Below are 20,613 nucleotides of genomic sequence, written 5' to 3'. Positions count from 1 at the left end.
AATGTTTAACTTGGCTTCACCTCTCAAAGCACTAAAAAGGTTTTAAAAGGCATCTTGTGGCCAGGCATGGTGGCGGACGCCTTTAATCCCAGCCCTTGGGAGGCAGAGGCAGGCAGATCTTCGTGAGTTCGAGGCCAGCCTGGTCTACATAGGGTGTTCCAGGAGAGCTGGGGCTACAGGGAGACCCTGTCTCAAAAAGACAAAAAAAAAAAAAAAAAAAAAAAAAAGGCATTTTGTGACAGGGTGTCCCATCTGGTGGGGAGGGGACATCACTGCAGGCCCTTCCAGAGTCTCCTGTTGGAAACTAGATTCAGCCTTGTAGTCACTGCAAAGGAAAGAGAATTCACTGTTTCCACATGTGAATTTTCAGCCTTTCTTTTGGCAGTAGAGATGCTGATTGCAGTCACTTCATTTCAGACACTGCTTGTTGTGGATGTCCAGCCCAATTCCCTTACCACTAGGGAGAACCTGTGCCATTCACCAAACCCCCAACTGTAGAGCAGGCCATATATGAAAAAGTCTACTAGCTGTTTGCTGTTTCCCATCTGCCTCAAGGCATTCTCCAGCGTTCAACCAGTTTTGTTTAGAAATAACATTCAAGGGTAGAGAATTTTTTCTCTCTCTTTCATTCACTGCCATATGCCTATACCTGGAACAGCATCTGGAAAGTACTAAACACCCAATAAACATTTGTTAGATGAATGAAAACGTGAGTAAAGGGACATAAATGTGGAGCTCTTAAAGAATCTACACGTCCTGTAATTTGGCCTACAGTTTAATGAAAGGGTTTTCTGTATCGATGGATATAAGGTACCTAAAGAAAACAAGGTACAAGTCTAAGAAGTCTAGATTAGCCGAATGCTCAGTACTCAACCTCTCTCTGTCTCTGTCTCTCTGTCTCTGTCTCTCTGTCTCTGTCTCTGTCTCTCTCACACACACATTTGTACATTTGTATGTTTGAATAGTTAGGAGTAGGTGGGGCTGTAGCTCAGAGGTAGCATGCTTGCTTAGCATGCAAGAGACCTGCAGAAAGGATGAAAGGGAGGGGAAGAGGGGAGCAGGGGAAAAGTGGGGAGAAAGAGAGGAAGAGAGAGGGAAGGATGGAGGGTCCTATTCTAGTATCCTGAATGCAAAATTTAGTGCTGGGGTGACATTTCTAAGATAGTGGCCGAGCTTCAGGAAAGAGAGTCTGTGGTTTGTTCAAGGCTTACGAGGAGGTCTTTGAGGCTGGCACTATGTTGACAAGGGACAGCCTCTCCTTGCCAGACATGGGTGCTTAAGGCTAGGGGCAGAACATTTGAGTGGTACCATCTAAGGCAAAGTCAAACAAATTATGATCTATTTTTGTGACCAAGCCTAAGAATGGTTTTTATATTTTTTAAGGATCATAAAAAAGAAAGAAGGATATATGACATAATATGGTCCACAAAACTTAAAATATCCACTCCCTAGTCCTTTACAGAAAAATTAATTTGCTTTTCAACTTCATCCAAACTGTTTTCAGTGCCCAAAGTCAACTTTCCTTCTAAGTACATTCCACAGATTTTCTGTTTCTCCTTCTATGGAATCAAAGTCACATGGGCTGTCTCACAAACCAAATTAGAGAAGCCACAGACTCAGGCCAAGGGTCCTCTCAGTTCCTGTGAAAGCCAGAGGCTCCAAGCCACCTTCAAACAGTGACCCCTGGAGGATCAGAAAGGAGGAATGCTAATAAAAATCTTCCCTGCTGGGCTGGTGAGATGGCTCAGCAGTAGAGCACTGCCTGCTCTTGCAGAGGACCAAGGTTGGATTCCCAACGCCCACACGGCAGCTAACAACCATCTGTAACCGCGCTTCCAGGGGATCTGACACCCTTTTCTAGCCTCTGCAGGTATTGCCCACACATAGTGCACTTACATACAGGCAGGCAAAACACTCATACACATAGACATCAATAACACATAATTAATTATTAACTTAAAAAATCTTCCCTGCAAAGGGGTGTTTTTAGCCAGACAAGGTTTCAAGATCCCAATCGGAGCCACTAAGAAGTAGTTAATAAGATGTTAATCCAAATTCTAATGAGAACCTGTGAGAACAAAGCTCTGAATGCATTAGCAGGAATCCTTAGCTTTCCGTAATGAAATAAAATAGAGAAAAATGGTTTGAGGAAGAATTCACTTTGATGCTGGCAAGTAAAAAACCAATGCATTTATGGGTGGCTGCAGTGTTACCATGCCAACATTACAATTACCTGATCAAAAAGCCTGACTCTTAAATTTCATTTTTAAGAACAGACCCAAACTTAGAGGATACCCATTCCCACAGATATCTATTGGAACTGTGTGAATGAAACTGCCTTCGGAACTCTATTCTTGGAACTCTGTCCTTGAGTCAGACCCCACCCATAATTTTTATTCAAAACAGTTTCTCCTGCTTCATTCAGAAAGTAAAATTTAGCTCCACCCTAATCTTAACAGACCATTGGCCCTTTCATCCCTAGTTCTAAGATATCTCATTCATCCAAGGTCAGTCATCCTTCTCCAGTTTCACTGTGTGCATTTTCAGCACTTTGATATGCTAATTCTCAAACTACCACATTCATTCATTTTCTTTTGAGGCGGAGCACCAAATTGAGGTTGCCAAGGAAACAAGATCAGGTGCCCAGGTCACAGACATAAGAGCCCCTGTGATTTTGCTGTGGTTAATTAAAAGTCATTAGTCTGGATTATTGTTAAAGTCATTCCTACAGGTGGCCATGAGCATTGGTTTTTCTTTGTTGGTGTGTGGTGTCTCTCTCTCCCCTCATGGGTGGGTCCTTGGCCACCGATCCACGAGAACAAAGGGAGCAGAAGCGACAAACGGGTCAGGACAGCCAGTGAGCGCTGACGGAAGAAAGCCTTTCAGGGAGGCAGATTCAGTGATACAGCTCCAGACTCAGTGAAACAGCTCTGTTTATTCAGTGGGGGTTAGGGAAAATAAAGTGTGGAGGCAGCAGCCAAAGCCTCAGCTGATAGGTGCTCATAGTATGCTTTATTTACATGTGGTAGGGGGATCCTATCATCCGACTATAGGGCAATGCCTAATTATCATATAGAAAAAACCTGGGGGTTTTATTGCAGGTAACTATGCCAAAGGTCATGTTCCAAATAAGGTCAGGCATCCATGCTTGGTGGCACTTTCCAGGTAAGTCAGGCAGAGAGCAGGACCCTCCCCCTGGCTGAGAAAGGGAGTCCTTTGATATAGCACTGAGCCCCTTAGAGCTATCTAGACATGGAGAACTACAACCTTAGCAGCAGGGTCCCCCAACATTGGTGAGTGTTTCTGTGCTTCTTTACCATGAGTGCTGTCTTAACACAGGCTTTATTCTCGTCCCAAAGCCAAAAGATGATACATACCCATTGCTTCACCCCACTATGCATTGCTGGACTCCAACAAGTGACCTGTATGTTGGCTGTGAAGAGGGCCACATTTTAATGATTAATGCAGAAACCTTGAAGGTGACTGTGATTCAAAAGAGAGAGGAGATAACATGTCCAGGTGAGAAATTGCTCTACCTCATAATCCCCCAAGTATAGCCAAGGGGTTAGATTTGCATGCCCTTCCAACATGGTTTCTCCCTTTCTTACAGACAGCCTTGGTCCTGCTTCAGTTTTATCCTCTAGTTTACCAAGGCCTGTGGATATTCCTTGTGGCTAACTACTGCTTACTGAGCTCTTGGTGTCCCACTGTCACTTTAATGTACATGTCATGAAATCCTCATAACACCTCAAAAAGATAAACCTGTATCTCTATCACATATGAGGTTAAGAAAAATACGCTCATGGGCCAGCAAGATGGCTCAGCACATAAATGTACTCATTGCTAGGTAAAAGTAGCCAAAAGACTAATAGGGTTGATTGGGAGAAAGCACCAAGACACAGATAAAACTCTCAGCGGTATAGAGTTTTATTTCCCACGGGACATGCTCCCTTCCGGGAAGGGAAAATGTCAGCCCACAGATTGTGAGCTGGGGCTTTTATTGGGGGGCTTTGGGAGGTGCAGAAGGCAGTAAGTTTTTTGGAAAAAATTAGGGGTGGGGGCTTGTAAACCCACTCCCTTCTGTCTGCCAGCCAGGATTGGGTCAGGAAGTGTTTAATTTTGTCCTCTTAAGATAAGGGAAAAGCTGCTGTACTAAAGCGGGTCCTGAAGTCTCTGGTTAAAAGGTGGCATCTGCTTATCTTGTCTTCGGAGATCAAAGGAAAGTCAGGCTGCCTTTTAGAAGAGTCTGCTTCCCTTGACTTCAAAGACCAGGGTGCTTATCAACTTGGTTCCCTTTTCTCAGGGGCTTGCGAGGTCCATGAGACCCTGTTGGATACAGAGAGGGCTGCTGTGTTTTGGAACTCTAATACTTGTTAGCAAACTTGATAAACTGAGTTTGATCACTGAGAACTTCACAATGGAAGGAGAGAACCAACTCCTACAAGTTGTCCTCTGACTTCCATAGGGTGATGTGCATCACCCCCCACAAAAAATAAATAAATGTTAAAAAAAAAACATACACACACACAAAAAATAAACAAATATAAAATAAAAAGCACAGATTCATATAAACTGTGGGACTGACACCTAAATCAAGGGAATAAGGCCTCGGAGTTCAATTCTTATCTCCCGACCTTTTCTAATCCTCTTAGCTAGCTAGTCATGCTCTTTCCTGCTCCACATCCTTTCAGCCTCATTCTCTGTGCTGATGGCCATGTTGCTTCATAACTTCCATATTGAAAATTCTCTTTTGTGTGGTTTGGTTATAATTTCAAAGAGGAAGGATAAATTCTCCATTACACCCAGTACCCATTCTTGGTCGCATCAGCTATGGCCAGGGTAGGACCCGTATCACAAGAACCAAAACCCACCCAAGGTGTGGACTCTGAGGAGGGAACCTCTCCAGGATAAGCTACTCAAACCTGCCCCATGCACTTCCTAATCCCTATCACTGTTTACACTCAGATTTGTGCAAGAACCTCGGACCTTCACTGACCTTAATCTACACCTAACCCAAAGCAGGCAGCTGAATCTCGTCAAACTGCCGTTTCAAAGGCTGTGTTTAACACTCAGCACAAGGTCTATGCTGCCTTGAAGTCAAGCCTGCCTTTCTCTGATCCTAGGATCCTAGGATCCCCCAAGATGAGTCCTCTCTAGCCAATGTTTCTTCCTGACATTTCACAGATGTGACTGCTAGCTCATTCCCTGACCACTTTCCCTCTCCAGTGTCCAGCTCAGATACCAGCCCATCTCAATCTCTGACTCACACTTCCCTGGAAAAGCTTTCTTCCCTGCCTGCCCCTACTGTGACTGCCCCTCCAGGTCTGCTCCTCCCTAGGAGCCTGGATGCTCTCTAAGAGCAAGCCTCTTTCTGTGCCCTCCAGTTTCAGGCCCTCCTGCTTGAACCTGTTAAAATTTCTGCTCATCCCTGTGCTAACCTGTCAGTTGTCTTTTGTAGTTACCTTTGGCAACGAAGTCTCTCTCTCCCTTGTCTACCTCTGCGTGGACCTTTCCCAAGCCCCACCCCAACCTTCAGGCACATGAGGTGCCCACACTGGACTTCCATGGGTTCTATTCCTTAGTTAGAGCCTCGCCCTGTGTTTTCACAGTGGATCACGAGCCTGTCTTTCCCATTAGTCATCAACTTACTGAAGTTATTCAGAGCTTCATTTTTGGGTGGGGCTCTTTTATTTATTTTTATTTTATGTGTATGAGTGCTATGCCTGCATGTGTGTAACTGCACCCGTGTTGTGCAGTGCCCACGGAGGTCAGAAGAAGACATTGGATTCCCTGGAACTGAAGTTATAGACAGTTGTTAGCCACCATGTGGGTGCTGGGATTCAAACCCAAGTCTTCTGCAAGAACCACCAGTGCTCTTCACTGCTGAGCCATCTCTCCAGCCCCTCTTTGGTTCTTTCTAATCCCAGATATCACAGCCAAATCAAGTGGCCCCTCCATGTACTTGCAGAATGAATTATAAAACAATGCCTCTCACTTCCAAATGCCTATCACACTTCTAATATATGTTATATGATTTAGGACTTAATTACATGTCTTTATATTGTTCATAATTTCCTTCCTATATATTATTTCTTTTATAGATGCTTTCAAATACATATTTATCAATTGGGTGTGGTGGCACATGCCTGTAATCTCAGTACTCAGGAGCCTGAGGCTGGTGGAATAAGAGTTTGAGACCATTCCAGGCTACCTAAGACCGATCTTGTTTCCAAAAAAAAGGCAAAATATATATTTTTCAGGTGCCATTATAATGTGAAAGACAAGGCCAAATATATATTTTTCAAGTTCCATTATAATATGAAAGACACTAAGCAAAGTACATATATGACAAATACACACTCTTTTATTAAAGTCAAGTAGATAAATAATTGTAGCCAAAGGGACTGATAGGAAGACACCAAAATCCCCCAAGTGAGGCTGTACCTCAGTCATAATTGTGCTTTCACAGGTTAATTTAGCCACAGTTCAGGACAGGGAGAATCTGTCAAGATTGATGCATTTCATGGCATGTAAGTTGATATCAATAAAGCACAGTAGAGAAAAAAAAGTGAAGAAAGTTATGTAAGAACATTTATTATTAATAAAATATGGTCAGGAGCCATAAGAAGCCAGACTCCAGAGGCAATTGGGTTGCAGAAGGGACTGCTGGGAGCTGAGTGATGATTGACGGAAAGGACAGTACACTTCCCAGCAAGCAACAAAATGTCAGGCAAGTGTTATGCAGGAATAATGGGGTGGATGCCCTCTGAGTCACCTCTATAGTTCTCACAGTTTGTCCACACAAAAAGGTAACATGGGGGCTGGAGAGATGGCTCAGCAGTTAAGAACACTGGTTGTTCTTGCAGGAAACCCGATTTCAAATCCCAGCACCCACATGGCAGCTAACAACTGTCTGTAAAACTCCAGTCTGAGGGGATCCGACAGCCTCTTCTGTCCTCCCCGGGCATTGCATGACACGGGTGCTCTTACCTACATGCAGGCAATATACACATACACATAAAATAAAAATAATAAATAAAATGTTTTAAATAAAGGTAACATGGTTGATTATTTTCCCCCCAAGGACAATATTTTATTAATAATAAGTGTTCTTATACAACTTTCTTCACTTTCTTTTTCTCTATTGTGCTTTATTTATTGATACCAATTTACATACCATAAGGCGCATCAATCTTAAGTATATAGCTCAGTAAAAATATAGTTTTGATTTGTTGTGTAATGCCCAAACTTCTGACAAAGCTTTTCTGAAAAAAGAAATATATTTATTATATAATTCTCTCATACCCGTTACCTGGATCTGGTGATGTAGACTACAACACAATTTGTTTGACTTCTGCAGCTAGTCCTTGCTAAGCAGCTTTTACTCTTCCTTGTTCAATTGCTGTGTGCTGTCTACTTTACCTTCTTTTTTGCTTTTTCAGACAATGTAGCCCCGCTTATCAGTCCAGTCAGCATGGTATATCAGAAGGATGGTCTACTTACTTCTGGAATTGTAATGTATTTTATTTTCCAAAATTACTGTTTCATGAAAAAACACACTTCCTACTCACACCATTTACCATTAAGAGCCAAATTGGCCTGTCAAGCTTTTTCAGATTGGTAATTAAAATGGTTTCTTTGTTGAATGCTATGATAAAAATGATTTTATTGTGAAATTTTTCAGTGACATACAAAAACAGCAAAGACAGGTAATGAATTATATGTCTGTGTTGTCACAAATAAACAAAAATAGATTTTTTAAAAATCTACTGCTGTCCCCTCCTGTCCAGGGAAAAAATACCCGATGTCTGCACCCCAATTCCATTCCCACTATTTCTACAATAATGTATTAGGTTGTCAGATGCGAACTTGGATCTTTTATCTAAGTTTCAGGGTAGGGTCTTAAGCATGACCGTTTAGCTGACATGTCAAACTGTTACTGTTGATAATTAGATTTAGTATTACTAATTTCCGTTTACTTGGGCTGATTTACTTAGCCACATTGTGTACCAGGCACCATGCTAAGTGGCATGACTCCAATTTCAGTGCATCCGACACCCTCTTCTGACCTCCAAGGACATTGCATGACATGGGTGCATTTACATACTCTTATTGATCCTTACAATGACCTTGTCAGATAGCAGTTTGATGTTCTCGTTATGCAGATGGAGCTATCGAGTCTTTTTACAGTAACCAGCAAGTGAACCTGCCTTCTGCTCTAGGAGGTTTGAAATGGAGTCAGATCATGTTTCCATGCAGTTTTAATCAGTGTCATTCATGTTAACATTTGTAGCCAGATTACACTAAAATCTCAAGTCTAGTCAAAACTGTCCCTAGTCTGTTGTTAGCTTTGTCTCTTCACTGCCAGATTACCCTGGGTCAGGCAGGCCATGCCATCAGGATGAAAGTTGTAGTTCCACCCAGCAAAAGCCATCAGGAACCCAGCTTGCATTTCCCTCCCTTCACTTTGCACTGCACTATGACCCCCTCTTTACTACATTGTCGCCCTTGGTGGCCTCAGAGACTTTTGTTTTCTTCAAGGCCAACCACAGTGTTTTTTTTAACGTAAGAAATGATTATAGCATTTGCTCTGGCAAGAGACTGAGAAAGATGATGAGCTTAGAGAAAACACTTTACATGTCTCACCAACACCCAAGTCCCAACCATAGAAATCCAGTATCTTGGGGCTGGAGAGATGGCTCAGCAGTTAAGAGTGTGTGCTGCCTTGTTGAGGATCCAGGCACCCTCAGCAGGCAGCTGGCAACTGCCTTAACTCCAGCTCTAGGGGATGCACTGCCCTCTTCTGGCTTATACAGGTACTGCACTCACATGGACAAAATTCACACAGAAACATACACATACACACATAATTTTTAAAATAATAAAAATTGGGGACTGGAGAGAGGGCCCAGCAGTTAAGAGCACTGACTACTCTTGCAGAGGACCCAGGTTCAATCCCCAGCACTCACATGGCAGCTAACAACCATCCATAACTCTAGTTCCGGGGGATCCAATGCCCTCTTCTGACCTCTGCGGGCATTGCACAGCACAGGTGCACTTACATACATGCAGGCAATACACTCATACACATAAAACAAAATAAATAAAATATTAAATAAATAAATAAATCCAGCATCTCTCCGCTCTTGGTTATAATGGAGTCCAACCTAGAAAATGATGAACACCTTCCCCCAAAACCTCTTCACTATCATAAAAATAACTCAAATTCTTCTTGAGAGTAGTTAAATTAGCTTATTTTACAAGCAACCAGTTGACCAGCTCATTTTTTAAAAATTTTTTTAAATTGAATTTTTGTGAATTTCATACATCTTGATCATATTCAGACTCCCTCCCCTATCTGCACTCCCATATGCCCCACATGGGATTTCATGTATTCTATCATATATGTTAAGGCCTATCAAACCAAGTTGTGTCTCCAAATATCCCTTGGTGTGAGTCCATCCTCTGGAGCCTGGCCAACCTATTTAGAGTCAGTCCCTTAAAGAAAACCAACTCTCCCTTTCCCAATAGCCATGGGATGCCAAAAGTTCCTCAGCTATGGCTGGGGCTTCTTACCCATCTCCCCACTTCTATGCTGGGTTTTTGTCTGGTTTGAGCTTGCATGGGTCTTGTGCATGCTGTCACCATTGCTCTAAGTTCATATGAGCAAGTTCCCAGCCACCTGGAAAACTGTTTCTTTGTGACCAGCTCAATTTTTTTTGAACACCTCACGTGTTCTAGTACTGTAGAAGGAACTGGAGAAGAGGAGACGCAGGAATTAAAAGACACATTCCTGCCTTTGGGTCACATAGATGGATAAGAAATGTTCATGTTAATGGTTAAAGAACACACTTAGGGCTGGTATCCTTTGAAATAAGGATATTTATAAGCCACACAGACCCTGCCCCATTCATCCTGCATAGTGAAGACCATGGGGTGATGGTAGATGCCAGAGACACGTTCAAAGAAAGGAATGACAGGATGGAAAGATGGCTCAGTGGTTAAGAGCACTGGCTGCTCTTGCAACAGACCCAGGTTCAGTTCCCAGCAGCCACATGGTGGCTAACAACTGTCCATGACTCCAATTTCAGTGCATCCGACACCCTCTTCTGACCTCCATGGACATTGCATGACATGGGTGCACTTACATACATGCAAGCAATATACTCATACACATAAAATAAAAATAATAAATAAAACATTTTTTAAAGAAGGACTGACCAGTAAAAATTTTAGGTAATTGAAAAATGTGTCACAAAAGAGACAAAATTGAGGCTGACCTAGGAACATTGTTAAAAGTTGCTAAGTAAGGATGAAAGAACAGTGCACTTCACATGATGTAAACATAAATGGTGATCCTAAGAAAAGGGTAAGCAGTAATTCCTGAGCCTAGACTCATCTGATGGGAAAAGTGTACTGTACATCAGCAGAGCCTGACTTTATCTCATTGTGTTTGGTTTGTAGGATGGCATTATATACTCTTTTATTATTAAAGATTTAAAGTACCAAGTAAAGATTATTCTCGAGGTTGAAGAACCAGTGTTTTCTTTGCTGTTTTCTCCCAGTTACAAAATGTTGCTGATTCAAACTGACACGGTATGTTAGATGGTGATTTTTTATATATAAATTTTCAGACACTATTATCATTGCATGATAAGAATAAAGAACAGGGTCTGGAGAGATGGCTCAGCAATTAACACTGACTGCTCTTGCAGAGGACCTGGACTCAATTCCCAGCACCCACATGGCCACTAACAACCATCCGTAATTCCAGTTCCAGGGGAATTCAACACCCTCTTCTGACCTCCTTGGGCACTGCATGACATGTGTGCACTTACATACATGCAAGCAATACACTCCATATACATTAAAAAAAAAAAAGAATGAAGAACAGAGTATGTTGTATAATGATTTTCTTCTGGTTGAGCCTCTTTCTATTGCAAATGAAAAATTACTCTAAATAAAGGCCTAAATAGCAAATAGATGCTTGTTTCTATATAAATACCAAAAGCACAAAGAGTGAACCTTAACCCAGGGGCTTCCACGATCCCACTGGGCTTTGTCTGCCATGTATCCTGGCTCTATTTCCCCTTTGCTGCCTCAGTTTTCTTGCAGACTTGTCCCTTCCTGGTGTTATGAGTTTTCTGCAATTCCAGCTTATATTTCTGTCCCCTTGGTGACTTTGGAAGAAATTTATCAACTGGAAAAAAATGTCCCAGAGTATAGACCCATGGACTAACTTAGTCACTGTCTACTCCTATATCAATCATTCCGATCAGAAGCCTAAGCTCTCACTGGCTAGGCCCAAGTCACATGTCTACCCTTGGACTGCGGTTATAGTCCACATGGCCAATTATGTCACCAATATGTGTCTATGATTGGTAGTACGGGTGGTTCTCTTAGGAAAATAGGAGTTCTGGGAGAGAAGAAGGTTGAGAATCAATGTAGGCTTAAAACAAATGACTCTCTGGATTATACAGTTAGAAAGATTACTAATTAATAAAATGACCCTCAGAGGTCAAGAGTAGCAGTCATTTATATTGTTATGCAACAACATTGGATAGGTTATATATAAAGTTTAATCTTTTAGTGGTTTTGTTTTGGGGGGGAGTCTTCTAGAGACAAGGTCTCCATGTAATTGGGCTGGCCTGGAACTTACTATGTAGACCAGGTTGGCCTTGAGCCCACAGAGATTCACCTGCCTCTGCCTCCTGAGTGCTGGAACTAAAGGTGTATACCACTACACCTGGCTAATCTTTTTGTTTTAAATTTGAGAAAATTGCTAGCGTCAAAACAACAGTGCTATGTTTTTATAAATAAATGATAAACTAAAAATATCTATGCAGGGGCAAGAGAGATGTCTCAGCAGTTAAGAACGGTTACTGATTGCTCTTGCAGAGGACCCAGGTTTGATTCCCAGCACCCACATGGCGGCTATGAACCGTCCTTAACTCCAGTTCCAGGGGAATTTGAAGCCCTCTTCTGACCTCTGCGGCATTGCACGACCCGGGTGCACTCACTTACATGGAGGCAATACACTCATACACAAAAAATTGAAATAATAAATAAAATATATTTTTAAAAAATCTATGGAGAACAAGAAACTATTTTGAAAAGTATCCTAACAGAAAAAGAAAGGCTCCAAAGAAAACTACTAAAAACCGAAAAAAAAAAAAAACCAACAAAGACAACATTAAGTGAACATATCTGACAAAAGATCTGGCATAGCTAAAGAGATCATTGATAAGCTAGAGGATGAATCAGAAAAGATTGTTAAGCATGTTGGCCGAAGAAGCAAAATGGAAGAAGGCACAGGAGGAAGGATAGGTGATGCCAGGTTGGAGTCCTAGGAGCACTGAGGGTGTGGCAGAGGTAATGGTCCAAGAGATATTAACTTGTAACTTTACAGAAATGAATAAAGAGATGAATTTACATATTTAAGAGGTCTAGTAAACCCCAAGAGGGAACACAAGCCACACTTACAGCTCCCAAGATGAAATTCTTGGAAAAAAAAAAAGACTAAAATTTAAAAATTTCATCAATTTTAAGAGAAAAGAAAAACTATAAGAAATTACAAAGAAATTTCAAGCCAGGTGTGGCAGCATACGCCTGTGAGCCCCCTACTTAAGAAGCAGAGGAAAGGTGATCAGGAGTTCAGGGCCATCCTCAGCTACATAGCTAACTGTGAGGACTGCATAGGCTATGTGAGACCCCATCTCAAAACAATAACAAAGCAAGCAGTTAAATATATACCTGGACTTTTATGTGACAGTATTATAAGTAAGAAATAGTGGTGCCATGCATGGGGGTACACATTTATAATCTCAGAACTCAAAAAGCTAAGGCAGGAGAATTGGGAGTTCAGTGCCAGTCTGGGCTATATAAAAAGACCCTATCAGCCGGGCATGGTGGCTCACGCCTGTAGTCCCAGCACTTGGGAGGCAGAGGCAGGTGGAGTTCTGTGAGTTCAAGGCCAGCCAGGTCTACATAGTGAGTTCCAGGACAACTCGGGCTATAGGGAGACCCTGTCAAAAAGACCAAAAAAAAAAAAAAAGACCCTGTCTGAAAAAAAAAGAAGGAAGAAAGGAAGGGAGAAAGGGAGAGAGGGGGGAAAGAGGGAGGGAGGGAATCTTTCCTGTAGTGCAGAGGCCAGCAAACTAGGACCCACAGTGACCCACAGTGGGATTTCTCATGAGTGAAAGCCAAAGATGCCGTGCTCTAAATGACCTCTCATGATGTAGACTCCACATCCCATCCTTGGCCTTTCTCCTATACTCTTGTCTCTTCCTGTATTTATTGATTTGTTGAGTCATTCACTCATTTAAAGTAATAAATAAGACTTATAAGTTGTAAGTTCCTCAAGGCCAGGGCCCTGTTGAAATCTGTGACTTCTCAACTCCTTGTCCCTAACAGTGTGCCACTAAAAGTGGGTATTGAACAAGTATTTGTTGACCTGCATGTGCAATAATTGTAACATTTTTTTTCTTTGTGTATATATTTGTGTGTATTTTTTAGGGGTCTGTTTATAGCTACACATTTGGTGAGGAGCCAGCTTTAGATAAAATCCTGGATGCTTGTGATGGGAAATTTCAGGCAATTGACTTTGTCACACCTGGAAACAAATACTTCCTGGTAAGAAATAGTCTACTGGGGACAGTAGGATTAAAAGATGTGGTGTTTCAAGATCGAAATTTCTATCTATATGTAACTGGATATCTTTAGAAGTTCATGTGCACAGTAATACAAGCAAGACACAGAGAGTGCCTTTGAGGTTGAGGGTGGAGATGCTAAGCCCTTCCATCATCTTATCTACTCCTTAATAAAGATGATGTCATCATATTGTGATTTCACAATATTATCTTCTCAAAACAGCCAAAGCAATTGAGATCTTTGAAGCCATCAATCTTATATTCACCACCCAAGCTCTGCAAACCACATCTTTAAACCCATTCATTGCTGAAGACTCAAAACATAGTAAGCGATTAATGTTTACCCCCTTTCAGACTGAAACAGCAGCATTACCCAAGGATGAAAATGAAATTGTTGCCATGCATAAAATGTGAATTCAGTCTACCTAGAAAGGAAAAAACCAATCGGCCTGCGTGCTTCGAACCATGCATTCCTTCTCCGGGCTCTTAATATTTGCCTTCTGTTGATCTCAAGAAACACATTTGATATTTATAATTGATCAAGAAGAACACTAAGATTTTGAATATTCTAAAATATAAAATATACAGAGGCTATGGAATAGATGACATTTAGTTTTTTTCTGATTTTGATGTTCTGGTTATTTTTTTTCCTCCAAATGTTCTCTGAGAGGAAAATGCCTATTCTCATGGCTGTTTCAACTCAATAAAATTCTACAGAGACTCTCATGTTTAGGAATTAGATATTTGATTCCCATTTTTAGCTTACTCCATTGTACCCAAAAAATAGAATTTAAATTATATTGTATTGCAGTCATTTTAAACATTCAGTTTATATTGAGAAAAGTTATTTTTCAAAAAAGTGGACAAATAGATATACTTATGGTTTCTAATTCAGTGTGTAAAGTTCTTGAAAATTATCATTCTCATCCTATTTTTCAAAAAAGTAGACAAATAGATATACATTTGGTTTCTAATTCAGTATATAAATTATTTAGAAATCATTGCTTTCATCCTAACAGCAGGAAGAAAAAGTTCGGAGGATTGAGGTCATAAGGTAAAACAATACCCCACAGTTAGAGACAGACAGGAAGATACAAAGAAGCACACCTTACCAGAAGCAGAAACCACGGCTGGGGCCAGTGGTGGGGTTGGGGGGCGGGGGTGACTGACATCTAGCTGCCCATTTCAGACCTTCTCTAAGCAGACTCTGGAGAAGCCCAGAGACAAGAACAGCAGAAGATGCGTTAGCTTCTGACACTTAAAGCTGTAACAAACAGTAACAGAACCAAACTCCCAAACACATAAGCATAAAACTTCACCATGATGCCAATTTACCTCCTTTACAGTTTTCAATAACAGCAACAAAAATGACAAGGCATGTAAAGAGATAGACCAAGCACGTTTAAAGAGATACAGCAAAAGCAAAACTCAAATATGATAGAGACACTAAGATTATCAAATCAGGAATTTAAACTAAGTGTGAATAATACGCTGATGGCTCCTAGGGAAAAAGTGAACCACACACAAAAATAAGTGGGTTTTAAAAGTGGAGATCTGCTGGGCGTGGTGTCGCACTCTTTAATCCCAGCACTGGGGCAGAGGCAGGCGAATCTCTGTGAGTTCAAGGCCAGCTGGGACTACAGGGAGACCCTGTCTCAAAACAAAACAAAAAACAAACCACAAAAAACAAGTGGAGATAAGATAATTAGAAAGTATTAAAATGAGGGAGCTAGAGAGATGGCTCAGCACTTAAGGGCACTTGGCTGTTACTGCAAAGGACCTGGGTTTAGTTCCCAGCACCCGAAGAATGGCTAACACCCATCTATAACTCCAGTTCCAGAGATCCGACACCCTCTTCTGGCCTCTCCAGGGACTGCGTGATGCACTTAACTTGCAGGCAAAATGCACATAAAAATATAAAAATAAGTAGACAGATTGTATAAAGAATAACAAGGAAGCACTAGAAATAACGCGGTATAAACAAACAAAGGTAACTTTGATGTCTCATCAGTAGAGTGAGTATGGCTGAGGAAGGAATCAATAAGCATAAAGAAATATCAACAACAACTTCCAAACTTGAAATGTAAAGAGAAAAAAAAGAAAATCAACAGTCTCAGGATAATTACAAAATACAGCATATGCACAATGAGAAGGCCAGAATAGAGAAGGGACAGAGAAATGTTTACAGTAATGATGGCTGAGCATTTTCCAAAAGTAATGACAGATGCCAAGACACAGATCCGAGGGGCACAGAAAACACCTAGCATGGCAGATAGCAAAGTTATATTCATATAGATATTATATTCAACCTGGAGAGTATCAAAAATGAAGTTGAGAGAGAAGCCTGAGGGAAGTAGAGCACCTTACCTATAGAGGATCAGGGGTAAGAATTACATTGGACTTTTCTTCTGAAAGCATGCAAGCAAGAGTGAAGTAAACCTGGAAAATAGAGTTCTTGTGCGGCTGAAGAAATGGCTCAGTGGTTAAGAACACCAACTGTTGGGGCTGGAGAGATGGCTCAGTGGTTAAGAGCACTGACTGCTCTTCCAGAGGACCCAGGTTCGATTCCCAGCATCCACATGGCAGCTACGAATTGTTCTTAACTCCAGTCCAGGGGAATCCGAAGCCCTCTTCTGACCTCCACAGCATTGCATGATACAGGTGCACTCACATACATGCAGACAATACACTCCTACACATAAAAAATGAAAATAATAAAATTTCTTTTTAAAAAAGAACAGCCAGGCGTGGTGGCTCACGCCTTTAATCCCAGCACTTGGGAGGCAGAGGCAGGCAGATCTCTGTGAGTTCAAGTCCAACCTGGTCTACGTAGTGAGTTCCAGGCCAGCTGGGGCTACAGACATTGTTCCTGTCTCAAAAAAACAAAACAAAAAAAAGATGATAGGTGAATAGATGGGTAGATACATAGATAATACATAGATGGATAGATGAGTAGATAGATGACAGATGGATATACATGGTTAAATAGATAGGTAGATAGGTAGATAGATTATACATGGATAGTATATAGATGGATGGATATATAGATGATAGATAGATAGATAGATAGATACATAGATAGATAGATAGGCAGATAAATGACAGATAGATACATAGATAGATACATACATACATACATACATAGGCAGATATAAGATAGATGATAGATAGATAGATAGATAGATAGATAGATAGATAGATAGATAATGTGGAATCAGAAGGGAGAGGAAGGGGACCAGTAAGGACAGTTAATAAAGAGTGCATATGAGCCAAGTACAGTGAGATATATATATATATGAAAATATAAAATTTGTTGTTCTTATTTTTACACTAAAAATTTTTAAAGAGTGAAGTGATGGCTTGGGGGTTGTACCTCAAGTTTAATCCCCAGAACCCATGTAAAAATGCCAGACACGGTGGCATGTGCTGGGGAGGTGGAGACAGGACTCACTGGTCAGCCAATCTAGCCTAATGGGTGACCTCCAGAATGAGAGACTCTGTCTCAAAGGTAGTGGACATTGTTCCTGAGGCTGATACCCATGGTTGACCTCTGGCCTCCAAATGTGCATGTGCGTACACACACAGACTCACAGACACAAATACAGACACACACACACACACACACACGTGCATGTCACACACACATGTACACACAGACACATTTTAAAAAGTGAAATGATATTTAAAGGCTTGTAAGGGAAACAAATTCTACTAGCTTGAATTCTGTATTCAGTGATTTATCCATTAAAGATAAAGGAGAAATACCCTTTCAGACAAATGAAAATTGAGGGGATTCTGTGCCAGTAGAGTTGGTTTATTAGAAGTGTTAAAGCTGGGGCTGGAGAGATGGCTCAGCAGTTGTTCTTGCAGAAGACCTGGGTTCTAATCCCAGCACCCGCCTGGCAGCTAACAACTGTCTATAGCTCCAGTTCCAAGGGATCCAATAGCCTCTTCTGTCCTCTGCTGGCACTACACGACACAGGTGCACATACCTACATGCAGGCAATACATGCATACACATAAAATTTTTTTAAATAATAAATTTTTTTAAAAAAATGTTAAAGCCTTCAGAGAGATGAATCTAGTAGGTCAAAGGTCAAAATTAGTATGGCTACAGTCAGTCTTTACTGCATCACCAGCTGGACACAGTGAACATCTAAGGAGGCTTCACCCAAAAACAGCACATACATACTCTCCTTGAGCTCTCGTGGGACATTAGAGATAGATCACATTCTTGGCCAGAAAACACCTGAGCAAATTTGGAAGAAAAGGATTCATACAAAGCATGATGTCAGGAGACATGGAGTTAATTTAGAAGTCAAGGGGCTGGAGATGTCACACAGCGATAAAGTGCTTGACTAGAATATGTGAGGTCATGGCTTCAGTCCCCAGCAACACACAGACACAGACACAGACACACAGACACACACACACAGACACACACACACACACACACACACACAAAGTCAATAATAAAAAAGTAATTGGAAATCCCCCAAATACTTGGAGATTAAGCAACACAATGGTTCAAAGAGGCATACTTAGGAGAAATTAAATTTTTTCAATAAATTCAAAACAAAATGCATCAACAAATTTACAGTGTATAATGAAGGCAATATTCAGGGAGAAATTCATCACATTGGAAGCCTTTATCAGAAAAGGAAAAGGAGCTAAACTAACAACCTAAGCTGTCACTTCAGCTAATTAAAAGAAGGGCAATTAAACCCAAAATAAGCAGAAAAAGAAATAATCTGGATGTGGTGCTACAAAACTGTAATCTCAGCACTCAGGAGGTTGAGGCAGAAGGATTCTAAATTCAAGGCCAACCTGACATACTCAAAAAAAAAGTCCATAAAACAAACCAACTAAATAAACAAAAAGGAAGCAAAAAAAAAGTGTCATAAATTAGAGCAGAAACCAATGAAACTACAAGTAGGCTATCAATCCAAAAAAATGAACCCAAAATCTGAGTCTTTAAAAAAAATCAATAAAATTGATAAATCTCTAGAAGGAAGAAAGATACAAATTACTAAAATCAGCTGGACACAGCTACACATTCCTGATACTTGGAAGGCTATCGCAGGAGGACCCTGAGTTACTGACCAGCTCAGTCCTAAAGAAAATTATTAAAGCCAGAAATAAAAGGTTCTTCCCAACTATGGCCCGTGTGTGTGTGTGTGTGTGTGTGTGTGTGTGTGATGTTGGTTTGGTTTTTTTTTTTTTTTTTTTTTTTTTTTTTTTGAGACAATCTCATTACATGGCCCAAACTAACTTTGAACTTGTAATCCTGCTTTAGCCACCACCACCACCTCCCAGTGCTGGGATTGAAGGTATATACCACCACACGTGGCTCCCCACAAGTATTAGAAAATAAAAGAATATTATGAATGATTCTATACCCACAAATTAAAGAACTTAGCTTCAACAGACCAATTCTTTTGCACTGTCTGCCAAAACCCACATTCAAAGAAAGATAGTCTGAATGGGCTTATGTCAAAGCAATTGAATCAATAATTAATAATATTCCAAAAGTGAGGCCCAGGTGGTTCTCCATTAAATTCTGCTAAATATTTAAGGGAGAAATAATACCAGTTCTTCACAGTGCCTTTCAAAAATTAGAAGCAAAAGGAATGCTAAACACAAATGAACTACCCAGTATCTCTCATAATTACACAGGCAAAAATCCTCAACAAAATATGAGCAACATAGAAAACCAATTACATACCATGACCAAAGATGATTTATTTCAGGCATGCAATGCTGATTTCACATAAAAAAACAACGGTGATTGTAATCTATCATATCAAGGCTAAACATCATCAGGCTAGAGAAGAAAGATCATTATCATATGAGTTAACTGAAGAAAAGCATTTGATGATATCTGTTACCTATTTATAATAAGAATACTCAGAAAATGAAGTCTAGAGATGTTTATCTTGATAAAGAATTTCTACAAAATATACTGATAACTGACACCTTGCTTAATCATTCAAATTACTATTTAATATCATTCTGGAAGTCCAAATTTATACAATAAGACAAAAATGAGTAAAAGGTGTACAGACTGGGAAGGAAGGACTAAAACTGTCTCTGTTCTCAGATGACATGTTTGCTAATGTAGAAAAAAATCATAATCAAAAAACACTCCTGGAACTAAGTAATCATAGCAAGACTACAGGATAAAAGTTCAACATGCAAAAATACCAATCATTTTCTTCTATACCAGTAATGAACAACTGGAATTTGAAATAAAAAACACAATACCATTTACATTAGCACCAATAAAATGAACCAGATATAAATCTAACAAATGAGATATGCTCTATATGAGAAAAACTTCAAAATCTGACAAAGGAACTCCAAAAATACCTTAACAGATGGGGAGATATTACCCTGCCATAGACAGGAAGATTCAATATTGTTAAGATGTCAGTTCTTCCCAATTTGGTCTATAGACAGTGTTAATTCCAATCAAAATATCAGTGAAAATTGATTAGCTGGTTCTAAAATCTGTATAGCACTGAAAAAAATTCAATACCCCATTGAAGAAAATATCAGCACAATAGTGAGAAAGAAACACAACCAAGGCCAATGCCTTCTGACTTCAAGACTTAGTGCAAAGCTGGAATGACAAAGCCTGGCTTTCATGAAAGAATAAACAAACAGATGAACGGAGCAGAAAACAAAACCCCCAGATAAACCCACATAAATATAGTCAACTGATCTTTTTGTTTTTGTTTTTTTTTTTTTTAACTTTATTTTAAGACAAGGTCTTGCTGAGTCGCCCAAGCTAGTCTTGAACATGCAGTATTGCTTCATACTTCCCCCAAGTTGCTGAGATTATAGGTAAACACTACCATACCCAACACAGTAACTGATCTTTGACAAAAGGGCAAAGACAATGCAGTGAAAATATTACAATCTTTCCAACAAATGGTGCTGAAATAGCTAGACATCTACATAC

General features: G+C 40.4%; 1 protein-coding gene across 8 annotated transcripts in view; it reads left to right on the top strand.

The window, feature by feature from the left end:
• The window catches only part of Cfap43 (cilia and flagella associated protein 43), a 100,521-nt gene that overhangs the window by 18,706 nt on the left and 61,202 nt on the right, over positions 1 to 20,613 (top strand). For all 8 annotated transcript variants that reach the window (XM_029569665.1, XM_029569669.1, XM_029569666.1 and 5 more), the window contains 4 exons: positions 3,360 to 3,519; positions 7,443 to 7,513; positions 10,465 to 10,596; positions 13,516 to 13,632. In XM_029569665.1, coding sequence (XP_029425525.1) covers positions 3,360 to 3,519; positions 7,443 to 7,513; positions 10,465 to 10,596; positions 13,516 to 13,632 — 480 coding nt within the window. The remainder of the gene's footprint in view (positions 1 to 3,359; positions 3,520 to 7,442; positions 7,514 to 10,464; positions 10,597 to 13,515; positions 13,633 to 20,613) is intronic.

Source organism: Nannospalax galili, unplaced genomic scaffold, assembly GCF_000622305.1.
Source record: "Nannospalax galili isolate Female #2095 unplaced genomic scaffold, S.galili_v1.0 scaffold161, whole genome shotgun sequence".
In the NCBI taxonomy this organism is placed as follows: Eukaryota; Metazoa; Chordata; class Mammalia; order Rodentia; family Spalacidae; genus Nannospalax; species Nannospalax galili.
The sequence above is the reverse complement of the archived record's forward strand: the minus strand, read 5'-3'. Positions and strand labels throughout refer to the sequence as shown.